Source organism: Anas platyrhynchos, chromosome 2 (assembly GCF_047663525.1).
Source record: "Anas platyrhynchos isolate ZD024472 breed Pekin duck chromosome 2, IASCAAS_PekinDuck_T2T, whole genome shotgun sequence".
Lineage (NCBI taxonomy): Eukaryota > Metazoa > Chordata > Aves > Anseriformes > Anatidae > Anas > Anas platyrhynchos.
The window spans coordinates 18,753,050-18,780,562 of record NC_092588.1 but is presented as its reverse complement, the minus strand read 5'-3'; the positions used below and the strand labels follow the sequence as shown (position 1 = coordinate 18,780,562).

Below are 27,513 nucleotides of genomic sequence, written 5' to 3'. Positions count from 1 at the left end.
ATATATTCATTCTGAATATCACACAAAACAAATGTAACTGAGGTGGATGAAGCTTTCAATATTTATAGAAAACTGCATAAAATGCTACATTAAAGAAGTATGGAGGGAAAAAGCCTGGATTACACATCATGCCCAAATTAAAGATACATTTTAAGCAGATGAAACACAGTAATATTAAAAGATTTTCCTGAGCAGTTTTGACTTCCTGACAGTCCTGATAAGCCACTTACACTAATACTTCTTTTAAAATAAGCATATAAGAATTGACAGACTCATATTTTAGAGAAGGAATCAAAAGCCCAGGAGTTCAAAATATAAATTCAGATACTGAATTAAATGTAGACCTAGGTACATATGCCTGCTATGACTGGAGGAGAGGAGAGGAGAGAATACAGGAATACAGGATACAGGAATGTATCTGACAATAGCTTAATTTTATTCTATAGTTACAGAAAGCATAACATTACCAGAACAAGTACTATCCTTCCATTGTAAATCTACCACCTGATTTAAGATGACGTAGAATAAGCTGAATTGTAGAGAAACTATAATGCCTTTGGAGATCAAGCTGAAGAATACAATTCTGCAACTCCCTCTCTCATTTTTCTGCTTCTCAGTAAACACCATTGGTGCTCCACTCTTAACTTCATTCTGCCATCCTGACATTGCATCATAGAGGCATACAATGGTTTGGTTTGGAAAGGACGTTAAAGACCTTTCCAGCCCCCCTGCCATGGGCAGGGACACCTCCCACCAGACCAGGTTGCCCAAAGCCCCATCCAGCCTGGCCTTGAGCACCTCCAGGGATGGGGCATCCACAGCTTCTCTGGGCAACCTGTGCCAGTGCCTTATTCATTGACCAGCACCAACTTTTACACTAATCCCCTGCAGAATTCCCTGAGCTAGGAAACATTTCAAAAACCCAGCCATTTCATAATTCACCTGGAAGACAGAAGACAAAGGCACATGAGGGACAAAGACTGTTAATACTACTAAGAGTAGGAGACACATGGCCAGAGCTGAAGTAAGCTATGCTATGAGCAGCTCCTGTAGAGGATGGAGTTGAATGACCAATGGAAAAAAGAGACCAAAACATCAAATGGCTTTCAGGAAGGTCACTGAGGAGACAGTAAGGAGAGGGGGAAAGTCTTAAGAAAAAGAGCTTCAAACTACATGGAAGCTATTTAAAATCCCAAACAAAAGTGGCCTCAGTAGGAGTGCAGGAGGGGGGGGGGTTGTTTTGTTTTATTATTTTTTATTATAAAAATAGAGATTTCTAAGCTACAATTTCAGCAGGAGCTGAACATAAATTCTATCTGACTACAATCATCTTACTCTGCAGTACTACACAAGGAATAATTAAGCTATCGAATGTCAACGATGCCTTACAATTTTGTAACAAAGTGTGAAAAAAAATATCATATTTCTTTATATTTCATGTGTTTAATAAATAAATGATTTGTTTAAAAGCTTCTCTTTATCTCTATTTTACTTAAGATGGAAGAGGTAATAACAAATTTAGCAATGAGAAAGAAAGTGGACATAAGGAAATGGAGTAGCCAGACAAATCTGAAGGGAGGTATAATTTCTAAGTTGTAAGTATGTCTTCCCCAAAAAAGATTACAATGGATACTGACTAGGTTGAAACATTCAAGATAGGCTCAATACATTAATCAGACCAACGTTAAACCAACACTGAGGTGACAGATTTCATTCCATTCTTTGTGTTTTCTTCTTCTTCTTTGGAATATTTTTAATTCTTGTTGGAAGAGTATAATTCAAAGTTATTAATTATTAAAATTTCTTGGAAAACTAACAAACTGTAGCTCATCTCTTGGGCATGCTTTTACAGAAAAGACACAACACTTTCCAATTTGGTGTCCAAATGTACTGCATTCTTATACTTCAGTGTTCAAGATGAAAATCAACTCCAGCAGGAAACACTACATCGACTTCTAGGGACAAGTAGTTTAAAAATTACATGATTCACTGTTACTAGAAAAACAGTCTAGAACCATTTAGCAAATTCAAGAGACACATACTGCTTACATGTAGAAAAGAAAATTAGCCTTGAAATTCAAAATTTCCGTAATTTTTGGAGCTGTTGCACTTGGCTGTAGTATTTATTGTGTTACATTTGGCACTAACTATGCTTGGCTTTTAAAATCATGTCAACATTTTCCATAAAAAAAAAAATGTTCTATAGCTTCTCTAACAAAAATGGGCAAATGTTCCAGTAATAAAATGTTAAACAGCTTTTGTGCCTGTAAAGACATTAATAGGGCAGAAATCATTTCAGCTTATGTAATTTAAGCCCTGTAACTCCCAGACGGATTTTAACATTGCCAGAATTTTTATTATTTTTAGCTGAGATAATACTATCTGAGCAATAGGCTGTAACTAGCTGTACCTAAAACTATCTAGCATCAAGTAGGAAGAAACCTATTCTACTTTTTAAGAATGTTTATTTAAGTCAGCTTGAATCCACAAAATGTCTGTGTTTCAACAATGCAGCGTGTGTGCCGTGCAAGATCACCAAACCAAGAGCAAAAATGTGGGTATGATTTATAAATACACCAGTTGGCGATTACACCAAAACAAAAATATACAGGTCAAAAATCATTGGAGGGGAACCAAAACTGGTCTGTAAATGCAACTGCATAATTATTCTCAGAGGGGGAGACTGTCAAAGGCATGAGGGTGAGTTAAATATGCAGTACTCAACACATGCCAGTATGGATTGGACACAACCTCACATTTGTGCTTTTCAAAACCAATCCTGTAATTCAGGGAAAAAAGGCCACTTTCTGTAAGTGGTAAAAATGTAAAAAAGTTGTATTGAATTCACAATCCACCTTCTGCAAATAACTTAAAAAAAAAAAAAGAAAAAAAAGAAAAGAAAAAAAAAGAAAGCAAGGAACAACTACCAGTAAAGACCATAATTTTTCCTATCTCACAAACACAGTATAGGCTAACATAACTAAATTAATCTATTTCCCAAAACTGTAAAATATTCAAAGGTATTTTTACAGCCCAGTTTTGAAAGGATGAAGGTGGACAAGTTGCTGAATTCACAACTGTGTTATGAAAATGAAGGCCAAAATCCTAAATTGCTTTACAGAAGGGATATATAAACTACATACTAGTCTCATTTAATTTTTCATCAAAAACTAGCCACCTGGTACAGATTAGGCGGCACTCAGCAATGTTACCTAACACAAAGCGAAGGACACCATATCCACCAAGCCCGCGCAGGGAACTTAGAGAAACAGGCGGGATGTCATTACGTGGGCTGGAATGTGGCCAAAGCACTGCAGTTAATGCTCATATTCTAGCCAAAAGTGCCACAGAATGACCTCATATGGCTGTCAAGATTATGTGTGATCTGAAAGACAGCACCCACTTTCTCACAACACAGTGCATCCCAGTGACATGCTGCAGGACTGAGGGGGAGAGTGCCATACGTTTAACGAACTTTTGATTATTTCAGGAAGCAGAGAAAAGCTGTTTTTCACTTCAGGTTCTTAGGTTTGGTGACCTAATTCTGGTTTGACTATTACACATGAAAAAAAATATGAATAAGAGGTAGTAGCAATGATTAATAATCCATATGGGTAATTGTCCACATATGAGCATATGGAAAAATCGATACAAATAGGCACAACTGCCAGATAGTGGTGAAATAATGTGTAGATATACCAGAGCACTCATTGGTTTTAACAGTTGTGCTGCTAGGCACAAACATGCAAACAAGGAATCTTGTTGCACATTAGCAGGTTGTAAATTTCCAAATAAAATGCAGTGCTAAAAGTGAAAGGTTGTTTGTTTCTTTTTAATAGTACATCTGTTTTATTAAAATAGCAACACTTACATATTAAAACATGTCTGGTGTGAGGTGTCTGGTCACCTGAAATTTGTGTGGGAACAAATAGCATGAAGGGAAGCCCACCCATATCTCAGTGCATAAACTAGGCTAGTTCCTACATGAGTCATTATTAAATTAATGCTTACTCTTTTTTATTTTCCTATAATAGGAATTGTTTTTTGTTAAAACCAAGAATATCTGCTTAAATCATCATTCTTTCATAAATTTCTCTATAACTAAAATAAAAACAACAACAACAAAAACTGGTTAATACATAACAATTTAATTTACTGAATGTTACAAATCTTGGCATGAGCCAGGACATTCTTTAGAAAGAAGTTTTATGATGATCTTAAGACATCTGTAAAAACATCATTACGTTCCACAACATATAATTTTAAAAACGAGTGTGAATTATGGCCTTCCTATAAAAAGTGAATGTAAACTTTCAAAACAAACAAACAACAACAAAAAAAAAAAAACAACTCACTTGAACATCTGTTCATATCAGGCGTTCGGAGCCCATAGTACCCCGATGGGCAGGAATGCAAGCATTCACCATATTGTCTCATTCCTTCTCTTCGTAGGAAGAAGAATAACTTATGTTGGCATCTGATGCACCCATTATCCTTTGAACAAGATAAACAGCCTTTGCAAATTGGATTTGGTCCATAGCTAGCTGCAAAATAAGAAAATAAATTACACTTTAAGATCATCTAGAAATTATTTTGGCTGGAGGTCCTCTTTCCTGTAAAGTGTTAGTTATCTACTGCATGATTACAAGTAGTTTTAAAAGAAAGGTTACACTCACTGCCACACATCTGCACTGGCAAGTGAATAAAAAGAAATGTAATCTCTGTATTTTACACTAGTATGTAGGGCAATTTAATGAACTTACACACTTTTTAAATAAAGCTACAAGCAAGTGAAGACCCAGCTATACAAAATTCACAATTACAACACAAATAAAATTCATATGCTGAATTCTAGTTTGAACCTGAGCATATTAGCACAAACTATCAGCAAAATATAAAAATATCAGCACCCTGATCTATGCACCTGGAATGATATTTCCATTGAAATACAGCACCGAAACCACAGCAATTTCTTGCTCCTGAACAGAGAGCAACATTAAGTTGCAAACTTAAGCAGCAAAAACCTCTGCAGAACAGGTACAATACTAGCAATGCACACCCCATATCTGTTGAGGGTGTTAGTGCAACTATCTACAAGTTTCTAGACAAAATGGGTCAAAAAAAATACGCACAGACATGATGCTACATTTAGATACAATTATCATTTTATGTCAACAGCTATTATGTCTTCATCTAAATTGTTTTATTGTTTGTTTTTATGACTTGAGTGATACTGCAACACAAATCCTAACAGCATCTTTAGTACCCTGCCTTTCTCCAGAGTCACAGAACACGCCCCTGCCCCCATGTGCACTCAACTTGTTCTGAGGCGCTGAGTCAGCACAGCAGGTTAGCAGAGGAACGATGGCTCAAGATGTTCCTGAAACCAGAATAACTTAATAGGACTTTTTAAATATTAAATTGGCCACAGGACCTCACAGAAATTTGCCAGTTTGAACCTGGTTTACTGTGAAAGGAGAAAGAAAGAAGAGAGAGAAAGAGAGAGAAAGAGAGAGAGAGAGATTATGCAACAGAAGGAAAGTATCTTTGAGGCGTCGACATCTTTTTAATAGAGGCCACTCTGACAGCAGCTGGCCAAAAGCAGGAGTATGTTTAATTGCTATATTTTTAAAGTATTTAAAAGTATCCACACCCTAACATAGTACTCCAGTAATATTATTTTATATAGAAGTATAAAAATGGTTGTTCAATGTCTGACTTCACCAGCAGAGCTGGGAAAAGAAGAAAAGAAAAAGCCCACCACCCTCTGGAACCAGTAGCTGATAAGCTTTACTCTCACCTTCGCACATCTGCACACCACATTCTCACTCCCTCACTGCTCCGTGCCCCCCACTATGCCTCTCCAAGTTCAGTACGACAGCAGTCAGTTTCTATCTTATGCAAAACACTCCTGGTGGGTGGCAGGCAGGACAAGGAACCAAGCAATCTGGCATGAAACGGCTCGGCCAGTGGGACACTTTCTGAGTGTTGGAGTCCTCTGGCACTAGGCTCATGTTCTGAGATTCTCTTGATGGGAATCGAACCCTTATCCTCTATGGTACACATACTGCTATTCCTCAGCTATTTTAAGCCCTTTGCAATGACACATCCTACAAGACCAACTGCCTTAAATCCCTGAACATTGCACACATCCTGTTGTCCACAAGACCTCTGATTTAAGTTTTCCTATGGTTCATCTCGCAAATACTCTCATTCTTCAAAGACATACAAGAAGGGAAACAAACAGATGAGCTAGGCCTGAAAGCATCCCTCATCTCACTGTCAGCAGGGACTGCCTTTCTGTAACCACATCAATTAATATGTGACCATGTACTCCAAAGCAATTGTTGCTTAACACGTGGTGGGCAATCCCGTAGACCTCTGGGTCCCCTTTTAGTCTCCTTGCATCTGACTCTCAGCAAATCTGTACCTCAACTTGCTCAAGGTTCCTCACAGAAGCCTGTACTTTAACAAAGGAATTGAAAAGAACAAAGCAAAAGTAAAGCTGCAAGATACTTAAACTTATTCACCACTCAGAAATTTTTGGAGTTTGAAACACCAGAAGTCAGGATCTCATATCCAGCATGTTGTTTCTACCACAAATCAAGGATGTTTTTCCTCTCTGTCCCTCTTGAGCAGCTGCACAATATTGTCATCAAAGAAGCCAGCTCCCCCACTTCACTCCAGGTTTCAGCCTTGCATGTCCGCCTTGTGCAACTGTCACTCTATCCCTATGCTCTCTTTTGGAGTAAGCTAACTCTTTCCACAACATAAGCCACGCATACCTCTGGGGAGTCTGCTCTGGGGAATCCACCAAGTAGGCAGCATGATGCCTGCAGAGCTCTGCCACACAGTCCTCACAGTCCTCACACCCTTTTCTAGCAGTTTTGTGCAGGAGTCCCCCCATACACCAGCGGTACAACTTTCATTAGGGGTGCCCCATAGACTCACACCACCCAATAAGCAAGACCTGTCATAAAAAAAAAACACTATCTAAGCACAAAGTATGATCCTTGCATTATTTCAGAAGCTGAACAGAGAAGCATATATATGATTTGACTTAACACAACCATCTGGGGCCAAGAAGAAATACGAGGCCAAATGTTAAACAGCATGGACATAACTAAAGGCTACTATTCTCAAGAGTGTGGTTTGGGAAGCAGGGATACAGTCTGGAGCAGATATATTTGTAATGTCCATGTTGGTCTTATCCCCTTCCCTCACTGACCCCTGACAAAATTCAGACTTCTTGGCTACAAAACATGTCTCTGTTTGACTCTACTGTCCACCTTTCCTTTATCTATGACTGTCCACATGTTATTCTCTTTTTTTTTTTTTTTTTTTTTCTTTATTTCTGGTAAGATGCTTTTGGTGTTCACCCTTTGTTCTGCAGACAAATTTAATTATGCTGACTTACTTGGGCTTCAGAGATGTTCAGGCATATTCTCACATGAAATGGAGCTAATAGCATAAAAATGATTCTCCATTACTTTGTGTTACTATTTGTTTAGGAGATGAAGGGTAAATCTTTCACAACTTCAGGTCAACAACACAGGATATGATATGGTTCAGTAACAGCTATTTTGTAAGTTGTGCATAATTATCCCCAAATTTTATCTCATATTTAGGTTTCCCAGATTGTCACATCTAGCCTGTTCTTTACCTTAACAAATTTGAAAATTTCTCTGCCTGTAGTTTTTCCTCTGATACAAATGTTATGAGGTTCAGTATTAAAACTAGCAAACTGCTCTGAAATCCTCATGTTATAGATGAGGCACATGTATTACTACTTAAATGTCTGATTATTAGACACAGTGATTTTGGATAACAGATAACACTGATTTTGGATAACAGTCGTCACATAGTGATGACTTTTCCTCTTGCTCCCTTGTTTCTAAGTTATATATATATATATATTAAAAAAAAAAAAAAAAAAAACACTAAAAATACATCAGATAATTTTCTCTTTTCTTTACCACAATAGCCCCCAACCCAAAATAAATAAATAAATAAATAAATAAATAAAATCAGTGAAGAGTTATACAATGATAAGGGGAGAAAATATGGGGAGAGAACAAGATTTGTATGCTATAATAAAGAGTGTAGACTTTATGACAGAATCTGAAAACTTCTGAATGTGCTGTTTAGGCAACAAACTGAACAATTTCAAAGTATTTTGCATACAGTAAGTTATTGTAAAGTGTGTGTCACAGAAACAGCTTTCTTCCATGCTGTTGCTGCTTATATTCTTGCAGAGCTTCATGGCAAGCATACTGGCTTCTTCTGCAACCTTTTTGTCAGTTCAACTTGTCCCATAGCAGGAAAAATCATGACATGCTCTACTGCTAAATTACTTGGATACTGAACACATGCTTTAACAAATCAAATGCTCCAGCAATGTTTTCAGCATCACATAAGCATGCCATCTTGAAGATATCAACTTAACTATACTCACAGGCTATAATGAAATTCTACAAAACCCTCAACCCCTCAGAAAGTTTTCCCTTTACATCTTGCTTTAACACAACAAATACAATATGTTCTTATTGTATATAGCTTTTTCAGTTCTCATGTAATTGCTCCTTGAATGAGGAAGTGAATGCCTCTGTGTTCAGCAGGAACATCTATACACTTCCTTTTGAATTTCTTCATAACTTTTTTTTTCCCTTCTCTATTAGACTGCAAGAAAAAAAAAAATAACAAGCTTATAAAACGTGGTCAATCACATTCCAAGTTACCAGTTGCATCATATGCAATGTAAAACATCATACTCAGTTCTCACATCTCGATTTCAGCTCTGCCTGGAACACCCTCCTTGACTCTGTGTGCCAGGCAGGCAGATTTTCTCCATCCAAATCCCTCATGAAAACTCACTCCTTCCACAAGGCCCACAAATGTTAACCAGTGTCAGAATGCTGCTGTCGTCACATCATAAAACCAAAAATGCACACATGCTCTAACTTAGCACCATCCTCTTGGTCTCAAAGCACATGATTGCTCTGGCTGTCTGTTAACTTTGTGAGCTCCTTGCAGCAGAAGCAACGTTTTGTACAGCCACACAGGTATGTATCTGGGTGTGAACACTGCACATAAACACAAACACACACCTTTATATAGATAGTGTGTTTTCTATTTCTTCTGCTTGCTGCTTCTACAGCTACATTATAGGGCATCCTCTGTATTTAAATAAAAAGCATTTACAGACTTGATTCCCTGTGTTGCTTTTTTATTTTAAATCTGGGATTAAATACGCCATTAGAAAAGGTTACTTGAGAACACAGACTAATACCCAAACACTGAATGAAACACTTCTGAACTCTAAGAGTGTTCAAAGTTTCATGGTTTGGATCCATATCAAGTAAAATCAAATGTCAGCTAATTACTTTAACTCTTGTCTGGATCAAATGTATTAAAACCACTTCAGCAATATGGCTTAAAGTGAATTGTTATGACTATTTGAAATCACAAGAGAACCAACAGTACAAAATGAGTCTAGTCTGTTCCCCACAATAATACAAGTTGCTCTGTGAGCAAGAGAACTAACAGCATTTGATTTCCTATGGATTTTAATGTCTTGCAGCCCACACCACAATAACTGCTACTAATTTGAGCCTTTCTTGTATACCCACTTCCTAGCTGTCACAAATCTCTTCAAACCCTAGTGCTCCACTTCACCCCAAGAACATGCCTGTAAAAAACAAGTTGAAATGGACAAATGGATACAAAACCAATCAAAGAAAGACAAGGACCTGGCAGAGTGAACAGGTGCTAGAAAACATCATTACCTTAACATCATTTCTTTAAAGGGTCAGAATAGCCTGCTCATTGTGATCTTAAAATCACTCACTGCCTGTTCATTGTGTCACTACTTACCTGTTTGGTTTTGGCCTTTTGAATTCTCTGAAGCCAGAAACTGGGGTTATTGGTACAACAGCCCACTTAATGACACACTTGCCCTGACTGGGATTGCAGCTACATGAACATTGATAATTGGAGTTTAGCTCAAATCTAGCAGAAATGCCTCTGAGACATTTATCATTGTAAACATGAGGTGTGCACATGGAACTTGGAGGAGCAAAGCAACTAAAACACCATTACAAGCTGCATTTAAAGTAGAAAGAGTAGATTCAGAATTCAGTTAATGCTATAAAGATAGCATATATCATACTATACATATATCTCCAGTGCAAGCAAATAAACTAGAATACACTATTGCTTGGCATATGACTTCAGAATGGCACAATGATTACAGCCATATAGGTGCACCAATATTATATACTATAGCTAAAACCTATCTAATAGGTTATTAACTTATTGATTAATAATTTTCTTGGCTGGCCAAGAGAACAACATATTTTTCATTAGACCTGGGGGGGGGGGGAGGGGGGAAGGGAAGTAAGTTTTGGATAGAAAACTTCAGGGGAAAAAAAAAAAAGAAGAAGAAAAAAATGACTAGTCTGACTCTAGTCATTCATTGTCTTAATTTAAGAGAATTATGATATTCAAGGTCAAAGGGGACTTTTGTGATCAATTAGTCCACTGCCCTGTACAAAGCAGCCACAGAACTTGTGCTTTACTAAAACATATCATTTAAGAAACCACTCAGACTTGATTTTAAAATTTTCAGTGGCAAGGAAACCACCACAACCTTTGTTAAGATATCATAGGGGCTAATCACTCTCACTGTTGAAAACCTGCAATGGAATTTTGAACTTCAAATAACAACCACTGGACCTTTTTATATCTTTGTCTGCCAGATTGTTAACAGTTTTTCAATGTTTTTTCCCCAATGTAGACACTCTGATCAGGTCAACTCTTAGCCTTCTCATGGGCAAGATAAACAGAGCAAGATTCCAGAATGTCTCACCGCAAGGCAAAGTATCCAGTCCTTTGATCAATCCCTTACCATTTTATCAACAGACTTATGGACACCAAAAAAGAACTCAGCAGTGGAAAAGTGATTGTACCAGTGCCAAATACAGAAGCGATACAGCTTCTCTACTATTCCTAGATATTACTCGCTTGAAACATTCACGTATTATGTAACTTCTTTTGACCACAAAAATACTGCCTCACAAGTACCACAATGCTCTGCATAGGAAGCAGCCATTTTGTTCCCCAGTGCATTTTGCAGTTACACAGCAGATCACCCAGCGTTAATCATTTTCAGGTCACCGATCCTTAAACACCTGGGATCACTCTCTTCCAAGTTGTCCACAGCCCAGAGTGTTTCCCAGGATGCCACTCTTCCTCTGAAGACAAACTGTAGGGTGGCATTTCACTTCAATAAATATGGTAAATAAATTTTCAAATCTTCAATAAATTGGGCGACGAAGCTGGTGAGGGGCCTGGAGAAAAAGTCCTACGAGGAGCGGCTGAGGGAGCTGGGCTTGTTCAGCCTGGAGAAGAGGAGGCTCAGGGGCGACCTTATTGCTCTTTACAGATACCTTAAAGGAGGCTGTAGTGAGGTGGGGGTTGGCCTGTTCTCCCACGTGACTGGTGACAGGACGAGGGGGAATGGGCTAAAGTTGCGCCAGGGGAGTTTTAGGTTAGATGTTAGGAAGAACTTCTTTAATGAAAGGGTTGTTAGACACTGGAACAGGCTGCCCAGGGAAGTGGTGGAGTCACCATCCCTGGAGGTCTTTAAAAGACGTTTAGATGTAGAGCTTAGGGATATGGTTTAGTGGGGACTGTTAGTGTTAGGTTAGAGGTTGGACTCGATGATTTTGAGGTCTCTTCCAACCTAGAAATTCTGTGATTCTGTGGTACAAATCTCCTTAAATTTATGCTCACAGTATCATAGAATGGTTTGGTTGGAAGGGAGCTTAAAGATGCCATGGGCAGGGACACCTCCCACTAGACCAGGTTGCTCAACCCTCCATCCTGGTCTTGAACACTTTCAAGGATGGGGTATTCACAGCTTCTCTGGGCAACCTGTGCCAGTGCATCATAGTAAAGAATTTCTTCCTTATATCTAATCTAAATCTTTAACTTAGACAATTCCCCCATGTTCTATCACTACACTCCCTGACAAAGAGTACCTCTACAGCTTTCCTGCTGTGTCCTTGGGATACTGGCAGGTCACTATAAGGTCTCCTTGCAGCCTTCCCTTCTCCAGGCTGAATAACCCCAATTTTCTCAGGCTGTCTTAGCAGGAGAGGTGTTCCAGCCCTCTGATACGCCTTCATGGCCCTCCTCTGGACCTGCTCCTGTGCTGGGGCTGCAGAGCTGAATGCAGTACTCCAACTGAGGTCTTTCAAGGGTGGAATAAAATAGGGGGGGGATCATTTCCCTTGATGTGTTGCCCACCCTTATTTTGATATGGCCCAGGATACAATTGGCTTTCTGAGCTGCAAGCACATATTGCAATAGCTCATAAGTGGGCAATTTTATCTGTATGGCATTATGAAACCATTTTTTCACTTCCTTTAGAGGTTTTAATTATATTACAATATCATAATTTTACATTTAAGCCTCTAACATTCGTAATCCTTTCCTTTGTAATCCTCATTCCTTTGTTAGCGATACAATGTTCTCTGATTATTCTTGCCTCAGAAGCTTTCTCTTTATACTACCTATATTTCAAAGATAGCACATTTTTATTCCACTTCCAGATCAAAATACTTCACTTTTGTTACATGGCCAAATACTTCCAGAGATTTCTGTACTGTTTTCCCTACCACTGTGGTAGGGATAATCACTGTAAAGACACATAAGATACCATTGCTGTCAAGCACTCAGGCAGGTCTTAAGGAATAGCCTATACATTGAGATATTCTGCAATACTTAGAAACCATAGACACTATCAACACTGGATACTTGCTACCAAATTCAGAAGCCTACTTAACAATAAAATGACAACATATGGTATGTTTGTTTCAGGATGCCTTGGTTGCTCAGATAGTTTGAGAACATTACTGATGCTCTTTCTTAGCTTAGCCAATCACAGAAATGTGTTAGCCATCTTACATCATTCAACCATCCAGATCTTTTACAGACATCTCTTGCAATTTACTTTCTGGATATCTGTCATCAGTTGGAAACATTTAACTCCCCTATTCCACTTCTGCTATTTATGGCCTATCAATCCTCACCTTCATCTGCAGAGCCTTCAACTCTATTGAATGGTGCTTCATGGTTCTATTTCAGTTATGAATCCTCCTCCACAATTTCTTTCTGTTTTGTTCCTAAGGGGACAGTTCCTTTCTCCCTGAAAATGGGATAGCATTGTTTCCTAAGCCTGGTTGCTCAGAGTTACTCCATCTCCCCAGCATTCCCCAGTGACTATACTTGTCCTTCCAGTCTAGAAATCCAGAGCTGTCCAAATTTACATTTTATGCACAGGAAGTCATTACTGGCTACAGGATGGAAAAAATAAAAAAAAAAAAAACCCAACCCACAGAACTGTGGAACATCTGTTGCAGGTCACAAACGTCACTATCACCTGTCATCCTAAATATTTAGAACAGAAATAGATACAGAGAGGAAAGTTTCCCATTCCCTGTTCAAACGCCCTTGGAAACATTAGCTTTTATTGCTGTTTGCTGTTCACAGGTTCACCAGATTTATCCTAGGTCATCCTGTTGTCACTGACAGAGTAATACAACACTAATATTTGAAACACCGGGGATAAAAAAAGGCTCAAGCATCACAGCCAGAGTGCATACAGAAACAAAACAAAGTAAAATAAAATGAAATATACTAAAAAAACAAGCAAACAAACAAAAAAATCCTCCCTGTATGTTCACGTACAAGGGCAGTGACACAGCAAGCCTAGGAGAGGGGAAAAAAAGCCTCACCAACCAACTGGTTCACAAGTTCACAAATGCCACTTTTACAGGTCATTTATCTTGAAGCCTTGCCACCCAAAATACCTATGTTTGTGTTCAGAATTCATATATGATTCACTTTCATGTACCTGTTGCCAATCCCATTTCTGAGTTTTAATTTATAGGCCAATACGCTTCAGTTATAGTAAGAAATTGCATTAAATCAACTAACAGACCAGCCATTTAATTTAATTCATTCAAGTTGTTGATTTGTAAAGTGGCAGCTTCAGTATTATCACACTGAGTGGCTGCTTCAGTTCCTATTACACAAGAACCCTTCCAAAATGCCCTCTGTTTCATTTGCTTATGAGCTGTTAGAATCATGTTGGGTTTTCTTTTTTCCTTCTTTCTTTTTTTTTTTTTTTAAGGAACCCTGAACAGCAATAACAAAATATGGCCAATAGATGCCCATCTCTGTACTGTTTGCACAGCTGTGAGCAGTTTTCCTTTACTACAATCTCAAAATTTCCTATCTTATCTGGCATCTTCAGTCTCTGTAAAAGTACCCATAACATAAGCTTTAAATAAACTTCCATCAAGTAGTTTTATGATTTGGGATACTTTACAAACCCCAGATAATTTGATTAAATGCTGGAAGCATCATGTACACTAGCCTCAGAAATCCTAAACATAAAGGCTAACAGGATTTTTAACATTCAGCATTTTTGGAGGATAACTTGCAAAATCTAAATAAGATAAATTGGAAGGCATTAATTACTCCTTTAGTTTTCTACAGGGCTACAGAGTAGAACACAGAAATCCTCTAAAGCCAGTACTTAAAAAGACAAAAAATATCACACCTGAGATTCATGGTTGCTCCCCAAAGCCCAGAAATTCAAACATGCAGACGACTGCATAGAATAATTAGAATCATAGAATCATAAAGGTTGGAAAAGACCTTCAGGATCATCTGGTCCAACCCTACCAACAATATTACTTGCTAAACCATGTCCCTAAGCACCACAACCAACCTTTGCTTGAACACCCTCAGGGACAGTGACTACACAACCTCCCTGGGCAACCCATTCCAATGGCTGACTGCTCTTTCTGAGAAGAAATGTCTTCTCATTTCCAACCTGAACCTCCCCTGGTGCAAGTTGAGGCCATTCCCTCTAGTCCTATCACTATCTAGTCCTATCACTAGTTATCTGTGAGGAGAGGCTGACCCCCAGCTCCCCACAGCTTCCTTTCAGGTAATTGTAGAGTTTCACCTTTATGTTTTTAACTTATAACTGTTCTATCTCACCTACGGATGAGGCCCAGGAGTTCCTTGTAGGACTCGTATGCAGGAAGAGGGTGGTGGGAATGATTGCTCATTGCTCATAGCCCCTATGTTCCCCAGTTCATTTTGAGTGGGAAGTTTACCTGCCTTCCATTGGAAATCTCATTTGGAAGCATAAGCAGATGCTCAAATACTGGTAGTTCTAATGCGTATACTGATAGTATAACTATGAACAAATAATTATACTGATTTCAGAGACTTACTATACCTTGGAAACACTGTGTTTATTTACTGTGTTAATGCAGACACTGCAAAGATAAACAAATAAACACTTTTTTACTTTCCTTATAATACCATGCTTGCTGGTAGGGTGATCTCAGCAGTGAGACCACAAAGCATTGTTTTTCTACCTCTCAGGTGATTAAAACTCATTTGGTCACCAGTTCCAGACCTTTCCATTTCAAGTTCCCATGCTATAATCATCTAAAAATGCACAGGCTGTCACAGCCTATTTCTTAATTACAAAATTGTAGAGGAATGCTTTTTCCCCATCTACATATGAGTGCCACTATCTGACAGCACACTCACCAGAAAACTTCATCCAGCATGTTGCTGCTGCAGATCAACAGCTGGGACACAAATCCTAATGGAATATAGTCCCAGGCATTTAAATAAATTTATTTTGTCAAACCTTTTAATATCTAGAATATTTCACTTAGATGCTGTGAAAAAGATTCATCTCTACCATGCAGGTGAGTAAATAGAGATTTAAAGTTTTTCCCCTTTGGTGGTGTGTTTACTTTGTGTTTTATTGTACGTAATAACTTTTCCAAGCACTGAAAGCTGCAGGGATCCAACATAGAGGCATTCCAACAAAAACAGAGTTCCAAACCAAGATCCACCCAAACCGCTGAAGACAAAACACTATTGGAAGCATTAAAGCTAAAGAGGTGAAGATCCAGAACACTCTGCTTAAGGCACTAAGTACAATGACATATAAGACTTTATGCATGACATTTCACTTTGCCACTTCATACTTTTACTGACCAGTAAAAAAAAAAAAAAAAAAAATCAAGCCTGGAACATCATTTCCTGGAAGATTAAATTTAACATATTTTTGAATGTGATAGATATGAAATCTAGACTCCTAGGCTGGACAATACATATAGCAATTTGAACAGAAATAAGCAAAAGGAAAAATTGTATTTTTTTTTCATTGTTAGATTAGGCACCACTAATGACCACATGCTTAACTATTGTTTACTATCACATTTTTATGTGCAACAGGAACTGGCATGTAACGGAAATGCCAAACAAATAAATATTTGACTGTGGATTGTAAATCTGTAATAGTGAAGAACAAGCCTTATTTCTTCAGTTTATATAGCAGTGAACACACTGGTTAGTGTTTCATAAATACCAAACTTCTGAAATGTTGATCAGGATGGACATGCAGCTTTTTAAAAAAGGTAAAAAATATTAAACTGAAAGGTATAGAAAATCAAACCACCTAAGAATTAAGAAATCTAAGGTTTAGATAACTAGGAATAGTCTGTAAGATTTAACAGCATCAGTCATAAAAAGCTGAGTAGGAATCTTTAAAATGCATGAGAGATTATATTCACAGTTTCTTAAGTTTTACAACATAAATGCAGTACTGGTCCTTATATTGAACACAAGACAGCTCCTAGCAAAGCTTCTGTAGGAGTTTGTACAAGCCATGTTGCCAGCTGTCCAAGCCTGATAGAGGCAGCCTGAGTTTCAGGTTAAGCACTAGGTTGAGAATGAAGCTAGGACCACACGAAGTATAATCGCACACATAGCAGGAGGCTAGACAAGGGACATCCCAAGGTCTCTTTCAGCCCTCCCAAGGTCTCTTTCATCCTTTGGTCCTGTGACCTGCATCTGAAGTCTCAGGTTTCACTTCTTGTTTGAAGGAGAAGACAGCCTGATCTACATGATGTGCAACACAGCTCTGACGGAGGGATGGGTAACAAAGCACATGGGAATATGGGAGGTTTTCTCTACGTCCAGATGTATCCCATTTCACAGGAGATCCCATAGAGGAAGGCAGAAAGTTTCACAAGGAATGAAATAGAAACAAATCAGTTTGGACATGTGCTTTAACTACTAATAAGGGAACCTAAAAAATATCTTAACAGCTGGAAGTAACTCTCCCCAGACAAAATGGGCCATTTTAAGAGAAAAAATTGCAAAAGCTTACCAAAGGAAAAAGGCCTACAGGTAGTAATGCAGCTCAGCTCAAACCATATGAAATTCAGAAAAACACAAGACAACATCTACCACTGTCCAAAGCATTCTGAAAGTTCCCCCTACAGATACCTTTGTTTTGAAAAGAGCAGATAGGATGTTCCAGAATGACAGGTGGCAACGTCCTGCCTCCTGTGAACAGAGGGCCTTGTGCAAGGATAAAGCCACTATGCTCTGTATTGTCTTGTTCACCAAAACAAAGGTTTCATTAAAGTCACACCTAAAATTAGAATGTGGGTATGGATACTCACTTTGCATTACCAGTAGAAAGGGCTGTATGTTCAAATGCTAAAAATTGCACCCATGCCCAATTGTTCCACACGATGAGGCTGTGATAAGTAGTGATGGGGACACTGTTCTGCATCAGGCAAACCATTACCCTTTAATGTCACAGGCAACATGTGTACAGCAACTCCAAGACATATCAAGCTCTCACTCACAAAACTAGAGCTTTGTGGGGTTCAGAGGACTTCCAGCCCTCTGAAGAGACCAGGATAATTTTTTCCTTAGTTATCAGCTATCAGAAAAGAAAAATGACATCCCAGAAAACTTTGGCATTGAGAAATCTGATATGAAATATGTCTGATTGAGCATTAAAATCAGTGATAATGAAAGAAGCGCTAAATTCTTCTTCTAATGTGATTTGGGGCTGTTTTTTTGTTTGGTTGGTTTGGTTTCATTATGTTGATTTAAAGACCGCTAATTTAGTGTGCTTGCTATGGGGTAATTCAAAATTAGATTACCTTTTAAGACAAGAAACAGGTAATCGTTGATCACAAATTAGCAGTTGGAAATGCCTCTGTGAGTTTTGGTCTGGCTGCATTTCCTCTGTCCAAGCAATACATAGCATAAGCCAGAAATGTGACTATTGGAAGTTTGCAAGGGCCAGATTTGCCAAGCTTAAATTACTTGTTGGCATAATTGACTGGAAACAAAAATTAGATGTTGGGAAGAGTTAAAATAGGGAAATTTTAAAGGAAATTCTACTGGATGAATAACAAGCCATAGTTCCACAAGTACTAAAAAAAAAAAACAAACCAAACAAACAAAACAACAACAACAAAGTATGGCGAAAGACCATTATGACTAAAAAAGTAAAGAATAACATGTGGAAATGGCATTAAAATACAGCTTCAAAGGATGGGAAAACAAGACAAATAACAAATAATGTAAGTTAAAAAATTGAGATAACTGACAAAAAAAAAAAAAAAAAAAAAAAAAAAAAAAACTCAAAGGGTTCAAAAACAATAATGAAAATAACTCAAACTCCACCTCTTTAAATCCTCAAAATCCCCAATCTCAATACTGAATAGAGACTAGAACAACAAACCATATTTCTAACACTTAAAATAACACAGAGAAAGCAAAAGACCCTAACAGTTACACCTCATGTTTGGAATAAAGCAGGATGTATCCACCCAATGTGGTAACATAGCTGTATTCCAAATGCTGCCACCCCTATGAAGCAAAGCTATGCAAGACCATTTGCCAAAGAGAAAGATAAATAAATAAACTATCACTTCCATTGAATTGCTAAAAGCACTTAGTGTTTCCCTTTACAGTTTTTTTTAAGTGTTAGAAAACAGAGGAAAGCCCGACAGCTTGTGGACAACTTATGTACCAAGCACAGAACTACAGACCAAACCACCAAATCACTGACCAATTTCAGGTGGGAAAAAATTAATTTTTTAAGAAAGTGTTGCATCATCAAGAAAGAGATACTAAATATACATACGTATGTGTGCAATGCATATGTAGGTATAAGAAGCATGGTTTGGAATCAGATTAAACTGTTACTCCCTATGAGCATGGAAGGAAATAAAAATGTTGACAAAGCTATCATTTCATTTCTTCAAGTCATTTGACAGTATGACATGGCATTTTTATTTTAAAATCTAGCTCACCAACAAATCTCTAAATATATACTGATATTAGGAATTACTCAATGTTTACCAAAAAGAGGATCAATAAATAAACATAAATCTTTCCTAGTGCCATCTGCAGGTGACAAAAGTTGATGGGTTAACATGTCATCAGAAGCAACCATTCCTGGTACGAGTAACCTCAAGACTACACAAAATCCAGCAAATGCAATTGAACAAAGGTAAATGCGAGCTATCCAGGTGAAGGGATAGAGACAGTCCGTTCTGTTGATGATGACAACTGGAAGATGAAGTAAGGTTTGAAATAAAACTGGAAGTAAGGTTTGAAATAAAACTGGATGCATCCACCCTGCAATTAAACACTGGAATGTGTTGCCTGTAAGATGGAAGCAAGGGGAGAAGAGAGTGGGAAGAGGTTTGGAGTGTCTTGGAGCCCTTTTTTATGAGACTTCCTCTCTCTTCAGAGGATATATTCTTACAATCCACTTCTGGGATAACATATTTGGTTCTTGCCTCTAGAAATGTCAAGCAAGCACTTCAGAATATGTGAATTGTGAGTGTCTATCATCAGTGTGCTTATAAATCAGGAATCCTAATCAGCCCCTATAAACTGAGCTTTGTTCAACAACACGGAACAGTCTTAGAGCTGTATTTTCTTCAAATTAACCTGAACTGAAAAACGCGTTCCAACTATGCATCTAACATGCTTCAACATGTAGCATACACTCAGTTCACAGGACCACATTAAAGCTAGCCCCAAGTAAAACCCTGAAATGCCTAAACACTGTTTAAAGTGTAGTCACCAGGTCTCCAGAACTAATTATTCAGATATATAAATGCACCCCACTGGGCCTCATTTCTTGCTATCATAGATACATCCAGCCTGTCTCCCTCATCCCAGGCAGGACACAAATGTCTGGACTGCCCTTGATAGTCTCATGGCTTGGTAGTCTCATGGCACAACTACAGGCCAGGTGGAGAATGGATGGAGAGCGGCCCTGAGAAGGACCTGGTAGTATTGGTTGATGAGAAGCTCAGCATGAGCCAGCGATGTGCACTTGAAGCCCAGAAAGCCAGCCGTATCTTGGGCAGCATCAATAGAGGCAGGGTGAGGGAGGCAATTCACCCCCTCTGCTCTGCTCTTGTGATACCTCACCTGGAGCCCTGCATTCAGCTCTAGGGCCCCCAGCACAAGAAGGACATGGAAGTATTAGAATAAGTCCAGCGGGGAGGGCACGAAGATGATCAGAGGGCTGGAACACCTCTCCTACAAAGACAGGCAGAGGGAGTTGAGGTTGTTCAGCCTGGAGAAGAGAAGGCTCCAAGGAGACCTTGTAAGCAGCCTTCCAGAACCTAAAGGGGGCTACAGGAAAGCTGGAGAGCAACTCTTTGCAGGGAATGTAGTGCTAAGACATGGGTAAATGGTCTAAACTAAAAGAGGGTAGGTTTAGATTAGATATAAGGAAGAAGTTCTTCAATCAGAGGGTGGTGAGGCAGTGGCACAGGCTGCCCAGAGAAGTTGTGGATACCCCATTCCTGAAGGTGTTGAAGACCAGGCTGAATGGGGCTTTGAGCAACCTGGTCTGGTGGGATGTGTCCCAGCCCATGGCAGGGGTGGCAGAACTAGATAATCTTTAAGGTCCATTTCAACCCAAACCATTCTGATTCTATAGCTGTTAAGACAGTAGTTATAAATCACAGAGTCTCATGCTTCAGGACTCAACCAGTAAACTGAAATTATTACTTACCAACCCACAATTTGTAACTGTAGTTTCCCAAGAACAAGGCAAAATTATTTTTCTCTCTCTGAATTATCAGACTGGCCATAACTAGAGGCAAATAACATGCAAGATCACTCATGTCTGGTTTGTGTACATCCCCCATATACTCAGAGTAGTCAAGCTAGTTATCAGATTACATTCAAAATGGAATTTTCTTCCATCAAATCACCATAGGCTTGCTGCATGTGGCATGGTTTACCTGCTGAGACTGCCTGGGCAATTCTCATTTAGTTAAAGTATCACCTTTATGGACGCTAAGTGCTCTGTGGCTCCTAGGTTGCTGCTATGGTCTATGGCACATAGTTGGGTCCCCAGAGAATTTAAGTGTTTTCTGCCAGCTCAAGTCTTTAGACTGTACACAGATCTGCATAAAAAGTATGATCTGCAATATATTATAACAGTCTTCCTGGTCTTAATTTTTAATTTACTTTTATTATAAAGGCTGTACGTCTGAGGGGAGGAATGAACTACTCAAGGGAGCACTCAGCTTAGAATAAAGCATACCTAGCTTCAAGTCATAATTCAGCCACAGTTGTTTTCATGGCTTGGCTCTATCCCAAACAAGACCAGGACAGCAAGTAGCATTGCTCTTTTAACTCTGAATTCCTCATTGCTAAAATTGAGATAATAGCAATTTACTAATCTCAGAGGGAAGGGAGTTTCAAAGACTTAAAGTAAGAAATTGAATGATTTTATTTTTCTAAAATATAAAATAAATATTTTTATTTTTCTATAACATATAAATTAAATTAAAAAAAAAATCCATTTAAAATTAAAAAAAAAAAAAAAAAAACATTTCTGGAATATTTCCTAGAGAAGAAATGATTTCTTTATAGTTCTCCCCTTACTCATTTCTCAAAACATTTTATCTGAGAAACCAGCAATAAAAAACTGTATAAGTCATTGAAAAGAAACAAAAAAAATCACTGAAAAATGCAGACCACTATTTTCAAATGAGGTGCCTGAAACCTGGCAGCTAAATGCATACTTTAACATTCAAATTTCATTGACATTTTTGTACTTTAACATACTCTAATCATGTCAAAGAAGTCAGTAGGAGCCGGGACCACTCCAGTTGAGTCTCCTGGTACAGTTTCTAAATGATAAATATTTGTTAATTATGAGGAAAACTGTGTAGTACAGCTTCAGCACAACTATGGTCTCTAATTCAGACAGCTAATTCATATCATGATTACAACTCTCATTATTACATTTTTGACTTGAAGTAATTAACTGGAAGAAAGAGAACATATTTTCCCACTGGAAACAGATGACATGAGTTTTCTGTAAAGACAGGCAAAAGCTCTTTAAGAATTTGGCTATTATGAAAGCCCCTGGAGAACCAGAAAAGCAGCATTTGAGTAAAGACAATGCTAACCATACCATTATTTAACTAGAACATCCTAAAAATTAGCAGTATTAAACTGTCAGACATGCTCACATATATACTGGTCCAAAGTATAGCACATCCGTAGTCACTTACTAGAATCTCCAAAATAAATAAATAAATAAATAAATAAATAAATAAATAAATAAATAAATAAAAATCTTAGCTTCAAGACATTCACATAAGTATCTGTAAAAGGAAAGAAGTAATGGTACGTACAGGACTGGACTTTAATATGAGAACTGAAAATGACCTCAGAAGATCCCAAAATACACTCTGATCTGTTCTCTTCGAACAGTTATTTCACAGGAAGAAATAGAAATTTTTAAATGCATCTCTCATTATCTCAGATGTACTTGAGTTTTTAATTAGTTAAGAATTTTATGAGATATTTTTCACACAAAGTTGAAGCTGAGAATCATAAGCACATTTTTATCTCTACCAACAGACGCCAATTTTTAGGAAGTCCATGACAGTTACTTCTGCCTACAAAAAACACATTAGTATTTAAATTTATATGTAAATACTTAACTACTTAAGCTGAAACTTTCAGTTACTTGAGCAGTCTCTATGGTTTGGTTGTTTTTTGTTTGGGGTTTTTAATGTATGAGGGGGGGTTGTTTTTCTTTTTTTTCCCTGACATTGCCAAACACAGAGAGAACAGGCTACCCCAATCTAAGCTTTAATAAAAAATAAAAAATAAATAAAAAATTGAATAAATTATGCAATTAGAATATTCTTCAAAGTGCAGCTCTTCTCCAAAACATGACTGCAAAAACAACATTGTGGTGTTCTGCACTTGTGCCTCAAGGGCAAGAAAGTTTGCTCAAGTTCTGAGCTGCACACATGTAAATGTGTACATGCACACATATACACACGCATACATACTCCCTGCCAAAACCAGCCTTACAAAACAACTAATTAAATCATGACATGGAAGGTTCTTGCATCTCCCTCAAAGATGTTGTACTCGTTATGCCTTCTGTTAAAGCAATTAAAAAATATGGCCAGTTAAAAAAAAGAGATGAAAGTAAAGGTAGAATTGAGATCAACAATGCAAATTTATTTAATTATTCTTTAAACATACAAGCAGGCATCTGAAGCATTTTTTAACACAAATTCTGGCTTTACAAGGCCAACAAAACAAGCAAGCAACTTCTAAGTCTATGAAGCAAGTAAGTCTATACATGCAAGGAAGTCCCAGAGTAAAGGCTTTATTTTATATAAGATATTTTTAAGATACTATTTCATCTTGTTCTGTATTGAAAAATACAAAACTACATCTCAGTGTAGTACAGTATAGTGTTCTCTTATGGCTAGGTTTTGATGCTCATTATAAAGTCACATCAGAGTCTCTTTACAGTTGGGGTCATGGGATGAGATGTGGTGGTCCAGATGTCTAAGATCAGGGACCTGGCAGCACCTCTGTGAAAGGAGAGGAATGGGAATACCAAGGGCTGTATGTAGAGCAACTGCCAGTGTCTCCAAGTGGAGCTCTAAACTCCTGGCTTACTGCTGCTTCCTCCACACTGATCATCACAGGGAGCCAGTGGTGGGAAGTGTGTGACTGCCCAACCCTTTATAGGCAATTTGCCTCCAGCTACACCCCTGTGTTACCTGAACACCAAGAACAACCCTGAACTTGGGACACACAAGGCAACATTCATTTTGTGGCTGTTTTCCTTTTAAAACACTTGCAATACAGCTGCCCAAACAAAAATAAATAAATAAATAAATCCAGATAAGTATCTGATCAAGATAAAAGATAGAGCAGATGATTTAGAACCATCACGGAATATGCAAGATAGATAATCACACAGGATTATCAGGCTTACATATTTCATTGCAGCCAGAGGAAAAGACTGGATCTTGGAAACAGCTTCCCATTTGATGCAGTGCAGTCTGGTCAGACTAGGATTCTGATAAAAAGACAAAAAATATTCTGCAAAGATGGAATGAAAGTGTAGGGGAAAGAGGGATATATATACATATGTATATATATAATGGCACCTTCTCATGCCTATTCTCTCCTCCTACACTCCTCATATATCACCATTCCCCATGGAGCTATTAAACTCAGTGTATAGCTCCTTACAATTACTATAACCATCTGATTTTTATAACCTCCCACTCCAGGCTTTCATTAACCCCAGACTCACTTGATGCCAAGTCTTCCTTCCTGGAGCACCATGGCTATGTGTGGAGTCCAGCTGGCGAGTCAGGGAGACATTGTAAATTGGAAGAGTGTGCTGGAGCTACTTAAAGTTGTGGTGAACCAGAGGAAAAGGACCAATTGCACAAAAGATTCAGGAAATGGATATAAGGTGTTAAAATATCCATCGAGAACATAATTTATGGAATGACATCCAGAGCACAACAAAATCTAACAATAAAGACATCTATCCAAACCAAAATCATACATCCAGACTTGGTTCTGCACAGAGTGACCTGTAAAAACAGATCCCAAATTGCCACCATACACCTATCACTGTACATTTCCTGACTTCTGGGAATGCAGCACAGTGAGAAAGCAGCAAATTTCCCCATCTTGTTGATGTTCCTCTAACTTCAAATCTGCTAGATTTTAATTGCTTTTCAGCAACAACCTCACATAGCATGCTTTGGCTGGGAACATATCTTTATGTTCAGTTATGGTTCCTTCACTCTAAATGGAAGCACTGTCAGGCTTCTAACACTAGAAATATTAAGAGGAACTGTAACACAAGAACTCTGGTTTAAAACAGCCTGTGACCTGGAAAGACATTTTTAAACTTTGTGATTTAACTTTTTTTTTTTTCCTTCTTAGGGTTGATTACATGTGAAAATTAAAAACTGAAAAAGAATCCCAGGTGCCAAAACTTCACAGATTTCCCACACTGTCCACTATGGTCCTTGTTGAACAGCTGCCTCCTCCATCTCCAAAGATGGAAAGAAAAACAGAATTGTGCCATAGACCTGCAGGAAAACATTGTGCAATGCTTAGCCCTGCTTTGTTGCAAGAACCATAAAACACAGCCATTTTAATTTAGCTTTTAAAAACTATGTAATCTGTATCTGGAGAAACAAATAGAAGGATGCATGAACAAATTACACTTCCTCTCCACAGCATTATAGCAACCGATTTATCTGCACTCAGTTCTAATGGGAGCCACTCATTTTCCGATGAAGCTGACTCAAAGATGAACTCACTCACATGCAAAACGATCTGGTTACACGAACTCGCTCACTCACAAAATCAACTAGTCATGACACATCCACAAACTCTGCTCATCAAAAATAAAACAAACACAAAAGCTTTACTCTTCAAACTACAACTAATCTGCCAATTCAATAACAATTGCGAAAAAAAGGAATTGATTAAAAAGTTATATAAAGTAGGAGTAAATATTATACTTTTACACTTAGTTGTATGACTTTCTATGTATGAGTTTTTGTTTGTTTGTTTGTTTGAAGCATTCTGTTCCCTAACTGTATAACTCTTAACCAAGTACACCTAATAATTGAAAACCCCATGGTACGAACTGCCTTTGTCATTTTCAGGGATGTACAGGAAACTGTAATCCCATTTTGCAGAAGCCCTTGCTGTTTCCAAATTCAGGAAATCCCACTTCATCCCACTGCAGAATAAAGTAGGAATAAATACCTTAAAGATAAAACAAGTTCAGGAGCTGCCCACCTGTCAGAAGAATTTAATTGCCACAGGAACACAACTTGGCATCCCTAGCACTTCCCAGGTACTCACTCCCTTTTGTGACATTTAGTGGGCAGAAGTGAAGCCCCTGATGCCCAGCACCATGGCACAGCAGTCTGCTCTTCTCATGCCACCTCGGAAGCTACCTGTGCAGCCAAAGTCCTGCTAGTGCTAGAGTGCTATAGGAGCCCCAGAGTGGATTCAGCCTCCACGGTATCTTTCCTTGTTAAGAAATACTGTACTAAGCCACCAGACTAAGAAGGATTTATAAACATCCTACTGATTTCTGCAGTGGTTTTGAGATGGTCCAGAGTTGGATGTAGGTAATGACCTGACTGGCAACACTTCCATGCACCCACATTTCTTTCATAGCTGACAGTCTTTCTGCAATTGTATTCAATGGTAGCATAGTTCCCCTGACTCACTGGAAGCAGACAGGCTGCAAGAGCAAGCATGCAAATCCCTACCTCGACACTTAAATAATTATTAATTTTAAGAAATACATACATAGTGCAGTATTTTAGAGCCAGCTTACACTTTAACCACAGCCATTAAGCTTCACTTTGTTCTACAACACTTTTTGTCACCAGAAAATAGCATAAGGTATAAAATAGAACATTCCTAATTCAGAGTCAGGAAAATAATAATAACAATAACAAAACAATAATAAGAATAATGACTATATTTATTTCTAGATAAATCCTCTAAAATAGCTACTTGGGAAACACAAGAAGTTACTTAAACAATTAGTGCTTAACTTACTTAAAGTCTGGAGAGCACATATTTATCAATATGTAGAAGTTCAGTGGGAAAAATAATTAGCATCTTATTTTAAAAGCTGTCTGAACTCTCCATTTCCTTAGGGAAACAGTCTTGCCAGCCTTAATTATAGTTTCCTAAAACTGTAACATTCAGAGGTCTTAAATCCTTTACTTAGTTTTATTGCCAGTAATTAGAGAGTGTATGGTTTCTTTACAAAAGATGGAAATGTTTTAAAATATTAAGAACTTTGTCAAGAAAGCAAAGTACTTTGATACTAATAAATGTTCACTTCTCCCTCTCTTTTTTTGCTTCCCCCACCTCATTTTGCTGGATTAATTTTGGAACATAACATGTATTGTGCTTGGATTTCTCCCAGACTTGAAATCATTATTTATCATTTACGATGCATTTTCTGGACACATTTGGCAACCAAATCCCAGCCAGGTCCCTTTTTACCAGAGTTTGAGTAAGCAGGACTTTAGACATGAGTACTTATACAAAGAGTCAGTGCTAAACCTGAAACACAAGTTCTCTTTTAGTCTTAAATATATTGTGCAAAATAAAATAAAATAAAGTGCACTTTCAGTAATAAGCAATAAATTATATGACCAAAATGTGTGGGCAGTATTTTGAGCATTACAGGCTAGTAAAGAACACATAAGATAAAAAGCCTTGTTAAGTAGTGGA

The 27,513-nt window shown here is 38.0% G+C and overlaps 1 protein-coding gene across 7 annotated transcripts in view; it reads right to left on the bottom strand.

Moving 5' to 3' along the window:
- The window catches only part of RSPO2 (R-spondin 2), a 115,295-nt gene that overhangs the window by 57,295 nt on the left and 30,487 nt on the right, over positions 1–27,513 (bottom strand). For all 7 annotated transcript variants that reach the window (XM_027452603.3, XM_072034381.1, XM_027452602.3 and 4 more), the window contains one exon: positions 4,356–4,544. In XM_027452603.3, coding sequence (XP_027308404.1) covers positions 4,356–4,544 — 189 coding nt within the window. The remainder of the gene's footprint in view (positions 1–4,355; positions 4,545–27,513) is intronic.